This window comes from Phyllopteryx taeniolatus, chromosome 17, assembly GCF_024500385.1.
Source record: "Phyllopteryx taeniolatus isolate TA_2022b chromosome 17, UOR_Ptae_1.2, whole genome shotgun sequence".
NCBI classification, from domain to species: domain Eukaryota; kingdom Metazoa; phylum Chordata; class Actinopteri; order Syngnathiformes; family Syngnathidae; genus Phyllopteryx; species Phyllopteryx taeniolatus.
Window position 1 is genome coordinate 14,493,400 of NC_084518.1, and position 21,725 is coordinate 14,515,124.

General features: G+C 41.6%; 1 protein-coding gene across 5 annotated transcripts; it reads left to right on the top strand.

Annotated features, from left to right (window-relative positions):
- Nucleotides 1-157: 157 nt before the first annotated feature.
- On the top strand, nucleotides 158-20,960 carry rbm27 (RNA binding motif protein 27). Of its 5 annotated transcripts, none has more exons than XM_061752168.1 (21): nucleotides 158-370; nucleotides 2,522-2,640; nucleotides 2,965-3,092; nucleotides 3,172-3,251; nucleotides 5,120-5,310; nucleotides 5,530-5,832; nucleotides 7,336-7,572; nucleotides 7,930-8,154; nucleotides 9,188-9,334; nucleotides 9,440-9,593; nucleotides 10,397-10,544; nucleotides 10,692-10,901; nucleotides 11,113-11,226; nucleotides 11,725-11,850; nucleotides 12,004-12,078; nucleotides 12,575-12,745; nucleotides 13,277-13,381; nucleotides 15,758-15,955; nucleotides 16,039-16,122; nucleotides 16,326-16,445; nucleotides 19,092-20,955. In XM_061752168.1, exons 1-21 carry the CDS (start codon nucleotides 312-314, stop codon nucleotides 19,188-19,190), a joined length of 3,093 nt encoding a protein of 1,030 aa, XP_061608152.1. In that variant the 5' UTR covers nucleotides 158-311; the 3' UTR covers nucleotides 19,191-20,955. The 5 variants fall into 5 exon arrangements, with proteins under 5 accessions (XP_061608152.1, XP_061608149.1, XP_061608153.1 ...); XM_061752165.1 differs by having other exon boundaries at nucleotides 182-370; nucleotides 19,095-20,960; XM_061752169.1 differs by having other exon boundaries at nucleotides 182-370; nucleotides 7,975-8,154; nucleotides 19,095-20,958.
- Nucleotides 20,961-21,725: the final 765 nt, after the last annotated feature.

A 21,725-nucleotide genomic window follows, 5' to 3' on the forward strand; every position in this document is an offset into this window, starting at 1 on the left:
TATATATTGCTTCATTTTATCAAACAAGCAAAATGTGTTTTTATTATATATATATATATATATATATATATATATATATAAAAGACTTCAAGGCTTCTGGGAATATTTCAGCGATTTATGGTTGGCTAAAGACATGTTATGACGTTTACGACACCTCGAGTGAGTTACCATGCCGTAAAGTGCTTCGATGCGACCTGCCACCAGTGGAGAGCAACAGAAGGCCCCGAAAGCTTCTTAAATTTATAGACGATGAAAGCAGGCGTATTGGGGTTCCGTTTCATTTTATAGAGCGCATTATCGTCTTCCTCACGATGATTATAGAGAATGTGGACGCCCTCAAGTCGTGGCTGGCGAAACTCCTAGAACCAATGTAGGTGTTTGAATTGAAATGTCATTTAGCTCGCATGCTACGTAGTTGGCTAGTGGGTTAGCGTCAATGAGGGGGGGAATGGCTAGAAGCTGACCACCGTGGCCGATCGCTTGCTATTTACGGGAAAATAAAACTGTTTGTTCCCTCCCTCCCACCCTCCCTTCATTCGAAAATAACATGCTCACTATGTTGCGCGTTATGGCTGGACGTTGAAATTATTGAACTTGATTGAAAATAACTTTATTCTGTAGCACGCCTCCAAAGTGCAACACAGCGTGCACCCTCCTGTTTGCATTTCTAGAAGCTGTCTTGGTCTCTTCAACTGAATCCAAAATGTGTAAACACCATTGACAGTAGACGCTTGAAATGAAGGTTACCATAGTTACCATCCCTCCCCCGTGGAATACTTGTTTAAATTGCACTTTTGTTTTTTAAATAACAGGATGGCATGCAGATAAGTTGCCATAAAGTGTTTAACTCATTCACTGCCAGCCTTCCCAGTTAACATGGATATTTGACTTCTAAAGCCGTCAATGGCAGTGAATGTGTTAAGGATGCTGGTGTTTTCATACAGGCTGTCTTGTAATTCACCTGCCACAACCTTAGGTACACACACAACATTATCTCTAGCAAACATTCTGCTTTTTGACAAAAATTCTAGGCCCAGAACATCATTGTGTTTCCAAACATTTATCGAGCCAAGGTAAGTATTTTACATTTGAAAGATTTCACGGTACACCAACAAACGAAAATATCACAAACAAAAAAAGTGTTACAGTACACTGAAATACTCATGATCTCAGATTAATTTACTCACAAATTTAGCTTTATGAAAGCTATTATTCTGTTTTATGAGTGATAACTGGTGGATGCATAGGTTAATTGTACCATCTGCTATCTAGTAAAAGCACATTTAATTATTCTACCTGTCACTATATTCCGCTGGCATTGATAGATGAACAAATATGCATTATTTGCAGAAAATGAATAACAATATTGGAACCTATTACGTGAAATTGGATCATTTCCCGCAGCACATCTCATGATCTCTCATGGCGCAGTGGTTAGGAATCACAGATTTTTATTTATTTATTTATTTTTTGTCCTGTTCAGCTGTTATGTCAAGCAGAAAGGAAGCTCTGTACGCCTTTTATGCCGAAACAGTTTTACTGTGTCACAGTGTCCTTTTTAAGCTGCTGATATTCTGATGGATATCTTATTGAGAATTACAGTCGTTCAGTTGAACAGAAAGTTTTTAAAGGGGAGTGACAGAAAAAAAACAAAGGTGAGTGAAAGGGTAGCTATATAATATAGGAGAAGAAGATGACAAAAGACAAAGCACTTGCTGTAAACAAAATGAGGAAAGTAAAGCATTATATAACTAGTACAATGACACATTAGATTTGAGTGTTGTATGGGTCAGTGGTGCTATACCCTGTGAGGGAAGGACAGGACAGGACAGGGACAGGAGGGGAAACATGCAGGACAGGGGTCGTGGACAGGGCTATACAACTGAACTGTGGTGGGAGTGGCTATGTAAATTTAAACATCTGTAGGACCAGAGTGTAAGTGAGGGAATACCAAAGAAATTTGCATAGTTATAAGTTTTGTTGCAATGAGTGAGTGGCCCCATACCCAGCAAATAAATCCCAGGGGTGTGTGTGTCTGCAGACACATGCAGGTGAATTGACACCGTTTCGCATCCACAATAACCGTCAGATGTGTCCCGTAATTGCTGTGCCTGCACTGCGGGGGCTGAGGACCCCACCCCACCCAATCGAGAAGCGGGGTTGGGTCCAGGAGTCCACCCGAGAGCGGCCCGGTAGACGGGACACCTCCCACACTGACGGATCCAGGGTGGTCCACTGGCCCCATCGAGTACCCACCAAATCACTGATTTGTCATTCAGTCTTGACTATATACAGTCTTGAAAATATACAATTCTATATATAGTCTTCTAACTATTAATGTTTAGTTTTCACACTGAGCTAAAATAACTAATAAAACATTATTTGTTTATTTTAAAAAGTTGAACTCAATTAGTACATATTTGAAACACATTTCTGACACATTGTTTTACTATGGTGTCACAAGTATCCAAGTACTTTTGAGGATCTTAAATCAAGACTTCCTTTATTTCTTTATTTGCAGATGTGATGCTGACCCCTCTGCGTTGGCCAATTACGTTGTGGCTCTGGTGAAGAAGGACAAACCGGAGAAGGAGCTCAGAGCACTTTGTGCCGATCAGCTCGACGTCTTCCTGCAAAAAGGTGTCACTTCCTAACGCTGCCGAATATAATAAATTAAAATCATGCCAAGTGTTTTAAACTTGATAAATGTGTCAATATGATTTCTTCGTTGCCTCTTGGAAATAAATAAATAATATAAATTTACTGGACTAGTTTTAATGGGCGGTAGTCTGTTTACAGGGTAGTCTGTTTACAGTGCTTTGGATGGGTTGGAGTTTTACAGACAATTAATTTGGCAATGGAGAAGGAGCTTGCTCATAAGACATCAGCATTTATTGCCGCTAATATGCAAAATAGAGAATAATGAATGGTTTAACTAATCATGTATTTATCGTGTCATTCCAGAGACTATAGGCTTTGTGGATAAACTTTTTGAATGTCTGACAAGCAAGAACTACCAGGGGAACCCCATTGCCAAGGAAGTTCCAAAAGAAGTGGTTAACCTTCCACCAGCCAAATCAGATGCATTGGAAGTAAGAAGGAATCCGAGTTTCTCTGCTTCTATTTTCTAAACATGCCATGTGAGATAATTGCTTTTTTTGTTGTTGTAAGATTGAGGCTCCAGAGGAGGAGAGAGAAAACAGGCGCAGGAGAAGTCCTCTGAGAAACCGCTCCGACTTCAACGAGTCCAGGTTTGATTTTTGCTCCTATTACGTGCGTAACTACACTATTCAAACAAAAAAAGTTGTGCTACCATGACCTTGACAACTTTAATCTCGAACTGTTATAATTATATTGTTGTTATGTGGTCACATGGTTCCTTGAGGGCTTGGTCCTACACTTAATTTAATATACTTGCATGGACTCCTTTGTTTCTAACAAATCCGAGTCTGTAACATTACGGAAAATAAAATTTTGTTACTCTTCTGCAACACATTCTACTTACCTGTCTATTGAATTCTATAGGGTTCCACTAGAATTGATTTAATTACTTTAGTCAGACATCCTATATTTATTTTATTTTATATAAATTATTTTAATTAAAATGCTTACATTTTAGACAAAGTATAAATTGTAACATTCTCTTCCAATAATAATGGCTTTCCAACTGAAAATAAAACATGCAGTGTGTGCAGACCGAAATAAAAATGTTGGACATTTCTCTGCTTATTTCCTGTGTTTGTTTACCTCTATTAAATAAGATGATTGTGTCTCCAAAAAGTTGCGCTGGTTAAATTGAAAGGGTTTGTCAAACTAATCTAATAATAAATCTATTTATTTATATAAACTGCCCATTGAGGACCCCTGATTTATTACAGTAAGTATGGGTGTCTCATGTTTGGTATTTAAACAATACGTGACTATCCAACATAGTATTTATTACCCTATAACATTCTGGGCTGATACGGGCTGTTCGGTCCCTGTACGACCGGAGTCAGAGTTTGGTCCGCATATCCGGCAGTAAGTCGGACTCGTTTCCGGTGAGGGTTGGACTCCGCCAAGGCTGCCCTTTGTCACCGATTCTGTTCATAACTTTTATGGACAGAATTTCTAGGCGCAGCCGAGGCGTAGAGGGGGTCCGGTTTGGTGGCCTCAGTATTGCATCTCTGCTTTTTGCAGATGATGTGGTTCTGTTGGCTTCATCAAGCCGTGACCTCCAACTCTCATTGGAGCAGTTCGCAGCCGAGTGTGAAGTGGCTGGGATGAGAATCAGCACCTCCAAATCTGAGACCATGGTCCTCAGTCGGAAAAGGGTGGCGTGCCCTCTCCAGGTCAGGGATGAGATCCTCCCCCAAGTGGAGGAGTTCAATTATCTTGGGGTCTTGTTCACAAGTGAGGGAAGAATGGAACAGGAGATAGACAGGCAGATCGGTACAGCGTCTGCAGTGATGCGGACTTTGTATCGATCCGTTGTGGTAAAGAAGGAGCTAAGCCGAAAGGCGAAGCTCTCGATTTACCGGTCGAGCTACGTTCCTACCCTCACCTATGGTCACGAGCTGTGGGTCGTGACCGAAAGAACGAGATCCCGGATACAAGCGGACGAAATGAGTTTCCTCCGCAGGGTATCCGGGCTCTCCCTTAGAGATAGGGCGAGAAGCTCGGTCATCCGGGAGGATCTCAGAGTAGAGCCCTTGCTCCTTCACATTGAGAGGAGCCAGATGAGGTGGCTGGGGCATCTGATTCGGATGCCTCCCGGACGCCTCCCTGGTGAGGTGTTCCGGGCACGTCCCACCGGGAGGAGACCCCGGGGACGACCCAGGACACGCTGGAGAGACTACATCCTTTGGCTGGCCTGGGAACGCCTCGGGATCCCCCCGGAAGAGATGGATGAAGTGGCTGGGGAAAGGGAAGTCTGGGCGTCCCTGCTAAAGCTACTGCCCCCGCGACCCAACCTCGGATATGTGGTAGAAGATGGATGGATGGACTTGTATTTGTAAACTAGATGCACAATCATAGTTAGAAGTGGGATATATTTGTCTTTGTAAACCTGCACTTTCACATTACGACTGAACAAAAAGAATGAACAAAACTGAACAAAAATCCGTTTCCGACCACACAGGAGTCGCGACGACAGGAGGCGGGACGAGCGCAAGAGGCGCGACTTCGATCGTCACAGCAAGAGCAGCGGTGGCGGCGGCGACTTGCACCGCGAGCGGGAGCGTCACGAGCGTCGCAAGGGGAGCTCCCGCGGGAGGAGCAACAGCCGCAGCCGGAGCAGGAGTGGCAGCCGGGGGAAGAGTAGAGGACGAGGTGAGAAACAACAACAACCGCAGCTCAGCAGAGGACGAGGCTGTTTTTGAGCCAGTAGAAGTTGTAATCGTCAGGATAAAATGTGGACCGCTTTGCATGTACCTCATAGGGGATTTAGCCACACAGGGTGGAATGTGCCTTACTGTCCTCAAGGTTGGTGTGTGTGATGTGACGTATGATTGTCTGCGTTCTGTTGCGATACTTTGTTGTTTGTGACAGACTTCAAGTCAAAGTTCGAGGTGGAGAGGAAGGACGCGGACGGCTACAACTCGTCCATGCCGGGCAGGCCCCAGCAGCCTCCGCAGCTCACGTCGCCTCTACTGCCCACCCCCCTGCATCCCTTCTCGTCTACCACCGGCGGTCCGGGGCCTGGCGGCATCCCCTTGGCGACGCACGCGCATATGCCCGACGGCACCACGGACAGCTGGTCCAGCTACTATGGCAAACCGAGGAAAGATGGCGTCTGCAAGCCGTTCAGCAATAAGAACCCTTCACGCAAGCAGCGATGCAGGGATTACGACGGTAAACACAGTTACTCCTCTCATAATTTAGAGTTAATATCAGGAATGTATTGAAACTGTAACCTACTTCGCGTAAAAATATTTCCTCAAATTGTTGCCACTGCTCTACTCGACAGGATGATGAATCCCAGATTGCATGATAAAGTTAAAAAAGGGTTTCACATAAAATAGGACCTCCTTTCTTTCCACTTAAAAATAACAGGTGGGAGTAATGTACTATGACTGATACCACCATGTGTTACAGTATCACAATCTTGATTTATTGTTGTATGTGTGCGCATGTGTTCTTGCACGTGTGTCTGACTGTGACTCCGCAGCAAAGTAAACACACAGGATAGAAGAGAAAGATATGTGAAATAAAATAGTAAAAAGTTTGGGTTCACTTAGAAATAGTGTAGAAATGTACTTTTTTTTTTTTTTTTTTTAAATAAAGAGGAAAAGCATTTTTTTCAATTAAGATAATCAGAAATACAGGCGAGACATCCAAACTTTTGAACTAGTAACATAAAATTATTCGGGTGACCCTAAGTTTTTAAACAGTCGTATATAATTTACAATATTATTTTATTAAATATACAAAAAATGTGGGATTTTATCTATTTTATACCCTGGCAGAGCAGACATGGCATCTGAAAAGCTGATGGTTTACATTGGAGTTGACCATTTCACAATTATCTGAATTTGTTTTAATATACCTTTATTGTATGTGATGTATATGTTTATCCTAATAAATAAATCCTAGTGTATTGAAAAAATTAGTCAAATATTTATACTACTGTTTGTCATTAGATAAATGCACTTATACAAATTAATGGCTCACCGAGAATAAAGATTGTATCCCTTTAATCGACACCTAGTACTCTCTGTAGTTGAGTAAGTAAATACCCCGTGGCCACTATATGATTATATTGTTGTGGTTTTCTAGTATTATATATTGTACGTGCAGCGTCGATTAAAACACGTACATTAGCTTTGTAATAACACAGTTGTAGTTTGCCCATAGGGCTTATTGATGATTGTGTTTAGTGTCATCACTAATGACCACTAATGTTGATCACTCAGGCTATCGTCCCCAGTGGAGGGTGTGGGGGGAAGGGGCCGGCCCAAACATACCTCTCCAGAGGGAAGCGGAGTTAAAATATCCAGCGCCCCTGAAGGCCCCTGCTGCTATCACTGTCACAGTACTCTGCCACAAGGGATCGGTTCCCTTAATGAGATCGTGCAGTAAATACTGTCTGGCTTAGTCTCCTAGAACCATAAGTCTTGAACATTTTTCTCAACCCAACCACCACGGGGCCAAATCTTGTTTTAGAATTAGCTCCAAAGTGCAGTGAACTTCCGCTTTTAGTGAGGATTAGGGACCGACTTGCCAGAAATAGCAAAAAGTAATTGACGCCCCCCCCAAAAAGCTTTAATTTGAAACGCAAATATTCAGGGGTACACTCTATTTGTAGATTCATATGACAAACAAGAACTTTCTGACATGATCTCTCTCCCCATGCAGAAAAAGGATTTTGCGTCCGCGGCGACCTGTGCCCGTTCGACCACGGCAACGATCCTCTCATCGTAGATGACGTCAATCTGCCAAACATCATCCCTTTCCCGCCACCGCCAGTGATACCCCCCGGTGGGCTACCCATGCCACCGCCCATTACCGAGCCACCCCCCTCACTCAGGATACCGCCGCCGCCGATGCCGCCCTATGGCCAGCCGCCGCCACCTGGCGTCTTTTCGTTGGCTGGTGAGTATCTATTTGTGTCTGTCTGTCAAGAATGATGGTACTTACCATTAGCATATCTCCTCTAATACTGTACAGATCGTATATGGTATCAAGTATTGCATTTCCTGCTCCAATGTCGTTGAGAATACTCGCATGTGATGTTCAGTTAGGAGGAATCTTCTGTGGTGGTCAATACTACAATACTGATCGTGTTTTTTGCCAGTTAAGTGTTAAGTAATGAATAAATGTTTCTCAGTAAATGAGTATATTCTGCACACAAGAGCAGAACAAGGAGCCCCCCCTGTATTCTGTGTTCACTGTCAATTAAAAGCAACCAATGAATATATGAATTAAGAGCTCGCCCACGGATGTGTGAAGGGCCTGCTGTTATGAGACATCAGCTTGGGCTTGTGTCTCCATCAGGACCTCCTCCACTGATCGCAACCAGTGGAATGGAAGCGCCCAACCACCAGTCGGCGATCACGTCGTCGCCTCCAGTCGGACCGCCCGGCGTGAGGCTGCCGCCACCTCTTCCTTTGCCTCCTCTGCCTCCTCCCTCCTCTTCGTCGGTGTCGCTGCGTCCCCGTTATGTCCAGTCTGAATGTAAGCAGATTGGACGCTCGTCATGGGATTTTCATCTCTTATTTTGCCCACTCCATTAAACTACCCATTTATGTTCACTTGCATATAATTTTTTTTCTCTTCGTGATTTGTGTTTTTTGTTGGCGTTGTCGGCAAGGTGCAGTGTCGCCTGTTGACCAGAGAGTGGCAGTGCTACTTATTTTATGGGCATTTTTTTTGGTTTCAGTAAATTGTTATCCCTCTTGTCTCTGTTCATAAATAAGTAAAAGAACTTTAATGCAATGCCTTGCTTCCTACATAAATTAAGTTCATTTTCAAGCTGCAAAACCTAATTCAACTTGACTACTAAAAAACAAAGCTGATGTAAAACTCATTTTCATCTTGTTGAATGTATTGTCTTATTTATTTTTTTATCATGCATGCATATTGTTACTGTCCAATGAAAAGCATGCATCTCCAAGAGTTTTTTTTTTTTTTTTTTCCTTGTGTACCACAATTTTATTTTTTATTATTTAACATCGCAAAATTTGGAGAGCTTTTCATTGGACAGCAATTTACATGTTTGTTTGTCAGCATTTCAGTCCTACCTATTCATTATGTTAAGTTTCATTTAAATGATAATTATCACAATATAGATGTATGGCTACATCTGCCTTAAAGATCTAAGGTTCTGGGTTTGAATCTCAGCTACGGTTTTCTTGTGTGGAGTTTGCATGTTATCCTGGTACTTGCGTGGGTATGCTGCTTTTCTCCAAAATTCCAAAAATATGATGTTAGCTTCATTGAAAACTCTAAATTGTCCATAGGTGTACAGTAAATGTGGGTGTGAATGGTTGTTTGTCTCTATGTGTGGCTGCTGACAAGTACCCTGCCTCTTACTGAAAGTCAGTTGGGATAGGCTCCAGCATACCTGAGACCTCAATGAGGACTAACTCTATAGAAAATGGATGTATGGATATAGGTATGGCCAAGACTGGCGTTGAATTCCAAGCTGTGTATTGACATGCATCGAAATCTCTTTTTAGTTTTTCAAAACACCTTTTTGTGATCTCAGATAACTACGATCCAGAGGGCTATAACCCAGAATCGCCAGGACTGACTGGTGCAGGTCGCAACCAGTATCGGCAATTCATTCCCCGAGTGCAGACGCAGCGCCCCAACCTCATTGGCCTCACGTCCAATGACGGACAAGGCTCCAGAGGTATCAGTTCAAATAGTGACCTTCTCTGCTCTAATTCCTTCACAATATAAAGTACTAGAAGGAAAAGCATGTGAAATGAGATTATATTTCTTTCCGTCCCCTCAGCTGCTAACATAGTGATCCAGACGGAGCCCGCAACTCCCGCCAGCACACTGGGAAGCAACATGTCCTGTTTCAACTCTGAGCAGCACAACAGGAAGAGACCCATGGGCTGTATGATAGCTGAGGGACCCACGGCTAAAAAACCCTGGATGCAGAAGTAAGAATTAAAGGGTTTTACCCCAAAAGTCCTTTTTGTCTCTCTAAAATTTAGCTCAGTTGTAATGTTGTGAAGTTCATTTGGGTCAATAAAGTTGCCAAGGGGTCCATAAGTATTACTCAGAGGAGTTTTTGCCTTTATACACTACAACCTTTATGCATGCAATAAGACAATCAACATGTGACTGAAGATTTGTGGTAATGCCATCAACCATTTAGGAATTTACAAATTTTATGTGTGTGAAGTAGGCCTACCTCCATTATTAGGGACTCAAAAGTATTGAAACAAGGTGATAATAATTTACTATAATTGTAAATATAGTCATCATTTTCAAAATATAGTCATCATTTTCAAAATTTGAATGAAAAGAAAATCATTAATTCCGATTTCCCTTCATTGAGAAGCTTTGTCAGGCCTTCACTTGCTGCTGCTTTGTGGGTCTTAACTGCCTTTTTTCCTCAATTACTGAAAAGCATGGTTTAGGCATCTTGGAATCAGACCACTAAATAAGGATATTCTTTTTCTGTCTGCCTGCAGTCCTCGAGTTTCTGCGAAGTATTAAATGTAATGATTATAGTGGGAGTTATGTCACTTTTGACAAATCCTTAATGTTAACATCTTATTTTTGTGAAATGTTTAATTCAAGCTGAAACTGTCCCAGTTCAATCACATTGATTGTTGTATTTCAAAACCCAAAGGCACTATACCCGAAACATAAATGACTTTCTTTCCACAGTTTACACAGGTAACTAAGAACTTTGCCAGTTTCTGTTGCATCACTGAGTACTTATCACTTGTTTCAGGCCAAACTTCAACAACAAAGGCAGCTTCCCAAAGAGGAACTTCCACGTGAACACCAAGCTGGAGGTGCGCAATATCCCGCCTGAGCTCAACACCATCACCAAGCTCAATGAGCACTTCAGCAAGTTTGGGACCATTGTGAACATTCAGGTAACATCTTAAGCAGGAGAAATAAAAAGAATGAGATTTTGGTACTGGCTTTTCAAAGAATAATAATAATGAAAACACCTGAAATAGAGAGCAGACATCCACCAAGGCTGAAAAATCCTTATTTGGGATTTGATTTCATACACCCAGGTGGTGTTCGGCGGCGACCCAGAGGTGGCGTTGATCCAGTTCACATCCAACGAAGAAGCCCGTCGGGCCATGTACTCCGTGGAGGCGGTGCTAAACAACCGCTTCATCAACATGCGCTGGCATCGCAAGTTCAGCATGCCGGGGATTCACCAGCTGGAGCAGGGCACGGGGAGCCAGGTGGCCGGGTCCGCTCCCAACCTCGGGCCGCAGGTAAAGCCGTGTGAAGGAATTAAAACACCGCAGTAGCTTGACTTACAGTTTTGAGTTACAAGCCACTGCATGGTCTTTTTTTTTTCTCTTTGTGTTGTAAGCACAGTTATAAGCTTGGTCCATTAATTAAACTCAGTCAAGGTACCACTGTATTATTGTGCTGGTTTTACATACACAAACTACCCATCTTAAATATTTGTTTGTTTTGCAGGGTATGAAGCAGCACAATCCTGCCACTTACGTGCTGAACAAGCATCGGTCGCCAGCGGCGGTAGGCCCTACGAGCACGCCTGACAACCTGAACCCCAGTGCAGAAGCTGGCAATGTACGTTTTTACCTCCGTGCATGTGTGACCCCTGTTTATATTCATTACAGTAGAATGCAACTATAAATACCCCTTTTTTAGCTCCCTGTTAAGTGGGAGACTGGTTGAATGCCTGTTTAACGGAGAAATGTTATTAAAAAGCCCAAAAACGATTAAATCACAAATGCTCATAATATTTACTATATATGTTTGATCACTTTCATTGACTTAGTACTGTGTGGCACACAGAGCATGAAAACTGAATTGGCTCCTGATAGGAAAATATTCACCTCTGTATGCTTTGTGAATTTGAAGGATTTACAGATTAAGTTTAGGAATACATGTTCTTGAATGTTGTGGTCAAGTACAAAACAAAGTCAATAATAATCATTTGTATGCGTTCAGAAAAGTTTTACGAAAACAGCGTTTATAAGTGAAGTCTTGGTTGTGCACAATCTCCCAGATCCATGTGATGACCTAAATGTGTTGCTCTCTCATCTCGCTGTGCGTGGCACTTAGGTGGTGCCGACGCTGACAAACACCCAGAAGGGCCCCTACGCTTCCAACCCGCTCAAGTCGTCCTCCAAGTGCCTTGGGAAAACGGCGAAAGCGCTGGAAGCACAGGAAGCCCTGAAGAAGAAACAGGCATGTTCCCCATGTTGCTTAATCTTTTAATACGCATTTTGAGGGTGAGGTGATGGCATTGAGGCCGTTTGTATCCGTCTGTCTGTAAAATGCCCTAATTCGCTGTAACTTACCTTCCCAATTTAATATCTTATGCCGTTTGTTTTTATTCAGGAGGCGTTAAAACTACAGCATGACTTGCGAAAGAAGAAGCAAGAAATGTTAAAGACACAGATTGAGTGTCAGAAGGTGAGAATTACTAGTGCACACCAAGGCATTATATGTTTTCATCTTTTTATCTTGCCATATTGCAAACCAAGGCATGAAAAGTATGTTGCTCGCAGTCCATCTTGTCAGTCCCACCCAAAGCATGATATGTTGCTTCTTTTGTTGATATGTTGCTTCTTTGGCTCTTGCCACTTCAAACCAAAGCATCATATATTCCTTTATCTTTCTATCTAGCCAAAGTGCAAAACGAGGCATCATATGTTGCTGCAAAAATCTATTAGCAACAAACCCACATCAAAGTCACACCATAATTTAAAGGCAACGATGAAGACTTTTTTGATGTGTAATTATTTTCTTAATATGCCCTTATACTGTATGACGGCAATATGACTAAGTTCACCCAACTCACACAATAATTAGATGTAGCAAGTGACATGGCGGGGTGGTTTGGCACTGACAAGCTCCCGCCCACATACGTTTTCATCTTGTTGAATGTTGTGTGTCCATATCTTATCAGGCGCTGATTAACCGTCTGGAGAAGAACAGGGGGATGAAACCAGAGGAAAGAGCCAACATCATGAAGACACTGAAGGAACTGACTGAAAAGATAGCCCAGCTCCAGAATGAAATGAATCCGGCCTCCCAGGTCTCCAAGGCCAATCACAACCAGCCCAAGACAAAGACCGACGTGAGTTCGGGGCCCCTGCAGAGTGTTAGAAGTTTTGCAGTTCGACTTCTGTGAAATTAAAGCACTCCAAATAGTCCCTGACGAAGGAGGCAGAAACATGCTAACATAGTACAGCTTGCGGCACGGTGACCGACTGGTTAGAGCGTCAGCCTCACAGTTCTGAGGACCCGGGTTCAATACCCGGTCCCTTCTGTGTGGAGTTTGCATGTTCTCCCCGTGCTTGCGTGGGTTTTCTCCGGGCACTCCGGTTTCCTCCCACAGCCCAAAAACATGCATTAATTGGTAACTCTAAATTGCCCATAGGTGTGACTGTGAGTGTGAATGGTTGTTTGTTTGTATGTGCCCTGCGATTGGCTGGCAACCAGTTCAGGGTGTACCCCGCCTCCAGCCCGATGACAGCTGGATAGGCTCCAGCACGCCCGCAACCCTAATGAGGAGAAGCGGCTCAGAAAATGGATGGACGGATAGTACAGCTTCAAGTTAAATACAATTTTTCATCACTCTGTATTTTGGTTCACTTCTCGCGTGCAGGCCCAGAAGGAGCTCCTGGATGCTGAGTTGGATTTCCACAAGAAGCTAAGCTCTGGAGAAGACACGACAGATCTCAAGAGAAAACTGGGCCAGCTACAGAAGGAGGTAAAATATTATTTGGACACCATCCTCGCATTTCAACCCTAGGAGCTTTCCACCGGAACTAGGAACCTTCTGAGGACCATTGTGTTTACGTCACATGACGTGGGGTTCAGAATCTTCAAAGGGAGGGGTAATATTTTTAAGTCCCTCCTTGGGGGTAGTACTTAGGCAGGGTTCAAGCTCTTCGGTGGTGAGGTTTGCAGTGCTATTTACCCTTAAGATTCAGCAACATGGCTCTTCAATGCTAATATCTACCCCTAAAAGAGTCCCGACTCAGGGGAGATGGGTGTGTAGTACATTTCAAAAGTTCCTCATATTTGGAGCAAGGTTCTGCAGTGCTAGTTAGCCCTGAAAGAGTCCGTACTTGAGGGAAGTACATTCCAAGCTTTCAGAAACCTTTAGGCAGGGTCTGCAGTTATTTACATTGGAACTATTGCATTTTATTTCACCCGTCACATTTGAAAAGTTTACAACTCTTTGCATACTCTTGTTTTGATTGGCCATACCTTGCCTGTATGTAAGTCTTTCTACTTCCACCTACTGTAATGGAGCTAGAATGTGTTTGTTTTTCACACGTTTAGCAGAGGTGTACTAAAGTTTCTGGTACTCGTGATTAACAAAATCAAGTGTCAATCAGCACGGCTTATCTAGAAGTAGAAAAAAATCCAATGCGCACAACGCACATGAAGAACCAATAACTGCACTATATTTAATAGGTGTTAATAAATGGGGTTTGTGTCTTTTTGAGTTTAAGCTCATCAGTCGTAATAGGAGACAAACAAAAATGGCCCCTGATAGGAAAAAGGTTCGCTGCTAAGATCCATCTTAAGGATGCACTCAGTCATCCCAACATCACACTGTCCCCACATGTGCTGTCCCGCTGAAACACAACACAGATGAGGCTTGTTGTGTCACAACGTCCGCCGAATAGGAACACAGCTTTTGATAGTAACACCCTGCCGAACATGTCTCCCCAACCCCATCCCTCCTTCCCTGTGGGTTCTAAATTAGCTACTGGTTAAAAAATGCATTACCCCCGCTCAGCCCAAGCCAATCCTCCCCGTGCACATTTAAAAGCGCAGCCACTTTAGCAAGCCCAAAGGAAGAGCTAAATGCTAACGAAGCCCAATCAGACACTCAACGCTCTCTCGCACCGATGGAGGCCATCTCATTAAAGTTTAAGCCATCGGGTACGAAAATCACAGGCAGGAGAGTGAAAAGTGAGTAGAGAGGACCAAATGGAAGCAAAGGTTTAGGAGAGGTGAGGAAGTAAACTTCAGAGATGTGAGACAGGACGTCTAATTGAAAAGTGAGGGGATGACGGAGAGAAAGCGAGTCAAAGGAACTATTTTAAGGGCTAAATTTATTAAAAATATAATACAATTGAAAATGTTTATTATCTTATGAGCATTGATAAGACAGGCCTCACGGTCTTCAAACTTCGTCTGAAAAGATTTTGTTTTGAAGTGCCCATTTTGGCCCTTTCCAGAACTCCTGCAAAAAAAAAGTTCTTCTGATTGCTACCTTCTCATTCAATAGCATTTGGGAGACTGTCCAAACTTTTTACTTTTTACGAGAGAGAGAAAAGGGGGGCTAAATTGTAAAACAAAAGGATTTTTTATCATTGCATGTGCAGTCAAGTTTAATGACTAACCGTTAAACCTAAAAAAAACTAATAACTTCTTTAGACCGATGTCAGTAAGGAGTACACTCTTGAGTACTCACCGATACTGAGTACCGATACCATTAGTACTTTTGATACATAAAATTTCAATATACACAATAACATAATTGTGAACAAAAGACCTTTCTTTCTTTCTGACAAACGTGATGATTCACCAATGTGTCAAAACACCGCTGTGTAGCGCCAACTACTGGCGAGGATGACTTACTCAATGTCAATTTATTTTTGCCTTCCATATCGGTGGCTGGTTTCATCAACCTTAACAAGTACCCGATATCTTAACATTCACTGGCAGTCCTCCATGTTAACATGGATATTTGAATTTAAGACCCGTCAATGGCACTGAATGTGTTTTAACTGGTATGGGTACTTCTCCATCCCTACTTCACAATATGAAATTTGGTCTCTAAAAGCCATGCTGGAAAGGACTCAGGAAGTCTGCCGTTTTGTTTTGAAGCAGCCATTTTGGAAATTCCATGACTCCTTCAAAGCTGAACTCGTCCGAAAGATTTTGCCCTATTAATACCAAATTGGAACCACGGGGTCTGAACCATTTCTAAAAACTACTTTTATTTTGTAACATGACCTTTGGTAAGCATGTATATCACGAGAAACGTTTTCCATATCTCGAGGGCTGTAGGTTCCCCACCCATGCTTTAAATTCTGTGTTTTGTTTTGTCGTGCCCTCCGTCCAGGCAACACAACTTGGCATCCTGCGATCCCCGACGTGTCGAGGCCGCGGCCGGGGGAAGGTACCGCCGGAAGCAGGCGCCATTCGCGCGAGGGGCCGCAGCGGTTCTGTAAACCGCATGGTGGTGGACCACCGGCCCAGAGCTCTGTCTATCGTGGGGGTCACTCAGGAGGAGAAGGAGGAGCTCATGTCACACTTTGTGGTGAGAACACAACACAAGTGTTCTCTTTAAATGCTGACAGTTGCACTGTCAACCTTTTAAGCTTTTTTTTTTCTGATTCTTAGAAATTTGGTGATCTAGAAGATCTCCGTGACCAGGACGCCACCAGTGTCGTCATGACCTTCAAGACTCGGAGCGAAGCCGAGAATGTAAGCCGTGTTATTCCCTAACCACCAATATGAACTCTGTCCATCTGTAGGTGTGCATTTTTTTTTATGAGATAATGTAATGTAATAGTTTAATTTTATTTTTTTATTTTTATTTTTTTTGTGGACCCCACTATTGCTGGTTGAGCCCAGTTTGAGAGCACATGATCTAAACCTTACATTATTTTCCCACTGGCATCGTCTAGGCAGCCAACCAGGGAGCCAAGTTCAAAGGTCGCGTGTTGCAAATTTCCTGGCACAAGCCTAAAACGCCCTCTGTCACCACAGAGCCTGAGGAGGAGGAGTCCAAAGACGACAACAACACGGTACCACCAGACACTAATGCTCACTGTAGTGGCATGTAGTTGTTCAACCTCAGTGGCATATATTGTGTGTAGTTGAATATAACCATGTGTCCCAACTAACAATTGCATTCAACCACTTGAAACAACTTTAATGCTCCATATTAAACTAACCGTAATAAGTTTAGTCAAGTTTATATGTCAAGATGATTTTTTTTTTTTTTTTATAGCAACTTTCGTAGTTCAAAGGTTACGTACACGGATGTGCGCTGCTTCTGCTGACAAACAACATGGCTGTGAAAGAAAGGAGCTGGTTTACAAAAAGCATTAGTCAGCTTTGGCAACTTAGCGATTTGGTCGCCATATGTAGCGACATTTTCTGACCCATCTAGGGAGAGGGACTATTTTTCAAAACAGCAACTAGTGAATTGAATTCCTGCTAAGAAACAGACAACATGATCGGAATCATTTGTTTTCCGTGTGATAAGAAAGAAGCAGTCACAAAGTCAGTCGCACTGAGCATTGCCGAAGACACGGTGCCCATTTACAGTATACGTAGCAAACGTAAGGATTTATCAAGATGTTGGCAACGTTTGCCCTGAGATACGTGCTTCCAAGCTGCAAATATTTTGCGTTTGCTTACACAGATGAGAAAAGACTGAAAAGTCTGAGAGAGTGAAAAGTGTAATTGAAAAGCAAAAGGTGTGTGTGAAAAGTGAGAGCTTTCAACAGACATATGGGCTAGTTAAATAATGCAATTAGATTCCTTTTTTTATGTTAAATGAACTTTTTTTATTATGAAGAATCGTGTTTACTTACATGTTTTGACAAAAGGGACATTTTTCCAAAAGTAATGGCATAGTTTCACATTATCTGTAATGAAAAAAATCTTTATTTCTATTGTTTCTGCAGAAGTTATTGCTGGGGAAAATTGCGACAAAGCACTACATTTGTCTGAATGAAGCTCCTCAATTCACTTCATCATAGTTCCTTGGCACCAAGATGCTACAAGACGGCGCCAAAGTAATACTTTTAGACATACATACCTCCAAACCAGACAGGAAGTCCATGTGCCTGGCAACTTTGAAGTGGGGGGGAAACTTTGGAATGTTTCGGTTGTTATTGGCAGGTTCGACTCTCTGCCTTGCCGCAGCGCTCTTCAATATTTAAACCCGCCGAAGCTCTCAGTAAAAATTGAGTCTGAGCTCCTCGCAGCAAGGGAGCGTCTTTGACCTCCTGAGGGAAGCGACACGACTGTCACGAGGAATCCTCTCCCGGACGCTTTAGCGCAAAGCTTTTGAGGCCACAGTCGTGTAGGTCTTGTGACCTACGCACCCCATTATGTCACAAGACATTGGGAGGGATCGTCTTTCCAAGAATATGACTCGATGCGTAAATTAACCTTGATCACAATTCATACTGTCAAGCCGGTTTAGTTGTTCCATAGGAAAGAATGTAAAGAGGTGAAAATTCAATGTACAGTTCTGTGGTTACATTTCCTAGCTGCCATGTTATGCTGCTTAAAATAGAAAATCCGATTTCCGATTGTAATCACCCCCTCCGCCTCTTGCTTATAGAAAAAGTAAATGCCAATGACATTATTCAAAAAAGTTTTGTTTAGTTTGAGTGGGATTTGCTTTATTTCTCCTGTTGTCAAACAAGCTTTTATTTATTTATCTCCCCCGGTATTAACTTACATCGACTTCCGCAGATGCGATAGTGAACAATCCTTACAAAAAAAGAGGCTTCAAGCTGGTTAATAGCGCTCCCAGTTGAATTTTACTATCAAACTAAAAATACGACAAATAGAATTACATGTATGCATATTTAAAAAAAAAAAAACATAACTTTGCTTTGATAAAGTCTGCTAGCGTAATGCTAACAATCCCAAAAGCCATAGACAAGCTAATGATTAGCAAGGATGTTGCCGTGTTATAACCCTTTAAACAACAGATATTTGAACAAACAGGGCCACAACACATGTAGACAGACAGTATAACAATACTCACAGGCATATATTCTTTATCCTGTGGGAAAAATTACTCATATTACTGCAGCTTGGTGAGCAGTTGTGCCCGTCTCCTTGTATAAGCGGAATAGAAAATGGATGATGTATTCTACTGCCCCCCTGGTGGCCAAGACACGCACACCTGAAAAAGCTGCACAACTATTGCACAAACTGATTAATTTGTTACCCTCTTTTTAATTGTGTTATTACTGTGTGTTAACACTATAGAGTGGTATTTTTCAAAAAAATTGTTTTGGTGATTTTTATTTTGTTAGCTGGAACGGATTAGTGGCATTTATGTCCTCCATCTGCGGTACCTTCTCAAGGTTGCTTTTTCCCAAAATGGGGTTTTGAGTTTTTCCTTGCCTGATTGGGGGCTTTAGATGTCGTCAATCATTGCCAACTGTGGGCCTGTGAAGCCCTTTGAGACTATTTTGTGATTAAGGGCAATACAAATATACTTGACTTGACAAGTGAGCCTTGAAACTGTATGGCTCAGTCTCTAGCCACTTTAAAATAAAAAAAATGTCACTAGAGTGTTCGGAAAAGTCGTTTTGACCGATGCGTTAGACGCGGCGTGTTTTTTGCAGTTCCCCTTTGTTACTATGGTGGAAAAGGCGTCCATTAGAAAGTACTAATGTTGTTCGGTCTCCTTTTATCAGCAGAAGGAAGGTCGCTCCAATGTGCCCGGCGAGGAGGAAGAAGAGGAAGAGGACGATGACGAAGACGACAAGTATGAAAGCCGATCTTGGAGACGATGAAGGCGTCCTTACGACAGCGAAAAAAATCGCCATTGCGGATAACACGGAAGGACCCCCCTTTTTTCTTAGAATTTTCAACAAAGTCATTTTAAGACTAACAGAAGTTTGGTTTTCGCGGGTTTCCCCCCACTCAACAAAACGATCTCACTTTTGCTGAGAAAGGCGAAGGTTCAGTTCTCCAAGATAGTTTAAATGTGCTTACTTTACTGTCGGTAATGCACAACATTTGCATCTACTGTGAAAAGCTATTTTTATACATTACTGTATTTAAAATTGTTTTTTTTGGGGAGTGGGGGGGGGGGGGGGGGGGCAATGCAGTCTCAGTTAAATGACCACGTTAATTTATTTCTTTGCCTCTTACCTGCTCTAGCTCGGCAACAATTGGATTCAGAAATGAAAACACATTGAACCCACAAATGCTTCCATTCATTCATTTAGTATGGCCCTTTGAGGACTTTCTAAAAACTAATAGGAAAATCACCTTGTGGTCATTTACTGTAAATATATCACATTTCTTTTTAATTTCCACTCTGCTTCTCAAGCAAACAAAAAGACGAGCCAGTCATTCCTAAATATCGATAGACAGATGTTTGAATGTAAAAAAAAAAAAAAAAAAAAAAAAGCCGTTGATTTTAACATCTAGAGAATTATAATGGAATTTCTTTCTTTGCCTTACACCCGTCAGCCCCTCGGCGGAATTTTTTACAAGATGTGGTTCACTTTTTCTTTGTTTTTGTGTAAATTATGTACATTTGCTTAAAACATTTGCATTTCAGTTTTCTGTCATTTTAATCTGGGGGAGGGAAAACATGATCCCGTTTCATTAAATCGTTCCCCCTTAAAGATTTATTTCTAGTTTCCTGCTTTATACTGTATCAAAATTCAACCGTAATCCACATAGTAATGTTTACACGCACCCTGATGTGGAGTTGCTTGATTGCATTTATTTTTGGGGGAGTGAAAAACTAAAACCAAAAGAATATTTATTGAACTTTTCCTGCATGTAAATACACTTACTGTGTCCTTTGGAGTCATCTTCGCGCCTAGATTACTTTTCTCACAAGTCCATAATAAGTTCTCTGTTGGTTTTAAAAAGGACAAAGTAACTGGTTTCTTGTATATTCAGAGAAGTTGCTCTCTATCCCACTTTTTTTTTTTTTTTTGTACTCGTGTGTGTTTGCTAATACACCGTAGTGTTAAAAAAAATTGTAAGTTTATCGGATAATAGTTTTGGATTTGTTACTGTTTATATTTACAGGATGTGGATGATGACGATGATGTATTTTTCATGTCATTTTGCTCGTAAAAAGATGGATTTCTAATTTACAAGCATGTTTGCTTTTGCCAATAAAGACAAGGAATGGGCTGCTTGGGGGAGAAAAAAATGAAAGGGGGGGGAAAAAGAAAAAAATACAATTTGATCTTGGGGGGCATTTAAAAGATAAAAAAAATCATATTGGCAAGTTTTGAAGAAAAAAAAGCAAAGCAAAAGCATTCCAGGAAATACCATCTTAAAACTGTTGTTGTCTCATCTTTTTACACCTCAGTTTTTTGTTTTTTTTTGGGGGGGGGCATATACAAAGAGAGGTAACCCAAATTTTGGGGTGAGAATGCGCCATAATCTATTACTACCATATGCCAAAGTAGTAAAGTCAGTATTAAAGTAAATATACAAAAAACACTTGTAGGGCAATCGAATCATTCTATGAATATGGCTTTATGAATAGTGATTTCATGGTGGGGGGTTTGCACCCCTTTTTAAATAAGAGTCTTATAACAGTTAAATAGCATTATAAAGCAACATAAATTGCAGCTTAATGTATATTTGTTATTAAATTGAATAGTGTTAAAGATTTTTACAAATAGTGACATGAAATCAAGGGACAGCTATTTTTTTGGAAACTTTTCTTTTTTAAAGTATTATGCTTAATAACTATAATTCCAATGACGTTGGGAAGTGTTAAACATAAATTAAAAAAACTGAATACAATGATTTGCAAATCATGTTCAACCTATATTTAATTGAATACACTACAAAGATATTTAATGTTCAAACTGATAAACTTTATTGTTTTTAGCAAATAATCATTAACTTAGAATTTTATGGCTGCAACACATTCCAAAAAAGCTGGGTAAGAATGAAGAATTTGTAGAATGACCCCATACAGTAAATACAAATCAAATGAAAAACAACAGAGATGACTGATGAGTCTCCACACTGTGGCAACCAACATTTTAGTCATATTTACAATGCTTTGTAATGACAATAATAGTGATTAACAATGAGAATGAATAACTATGAGAGTAAGCTAGCAACCAAGGGTAGCAAGCATAACCTTCAAAATTGCAGCGGTTACAAGGAGATGTCTTCTTTTCCTTTCGGCTTGTCCCTTTAGGGGTTGCCACAGCGCGTCATCCATTTCCATGTAAGCCTATCTCCTGCATCCTCCTCTCGAACACCAACTGCCCTCATGTCTTCCCTCACGACATCCATCAACCTTCTCTTTGGTCTTCCTCTAGCTCTCTTGCCTGGCA

Bases quoted from the DNA above. Each gene is read 5' to 3' on its own strand.
- rbm27 (XM_061752168.1), top strand. From the start codon at position 312: ATGATTATAGAGAATGTGGACGCCCTCAAGTCGTGGCTGGCGAAACTC. The intron at 2,641-2,964 runs GTGTCACTTCCT...GTGTCATTCCAG, and splicing joins CGACGTCTTCCTGCAAAAAG to AGACTATAGGCTTTGTGGAT. The intron at 16,123-16,325 runs GTAAGCCGTGTT...GGCATCGTCTAG, and splicing joins CTCGGAGCGAAGCCGAGAAT to GCAGCCAACCAGGGAGCCAA.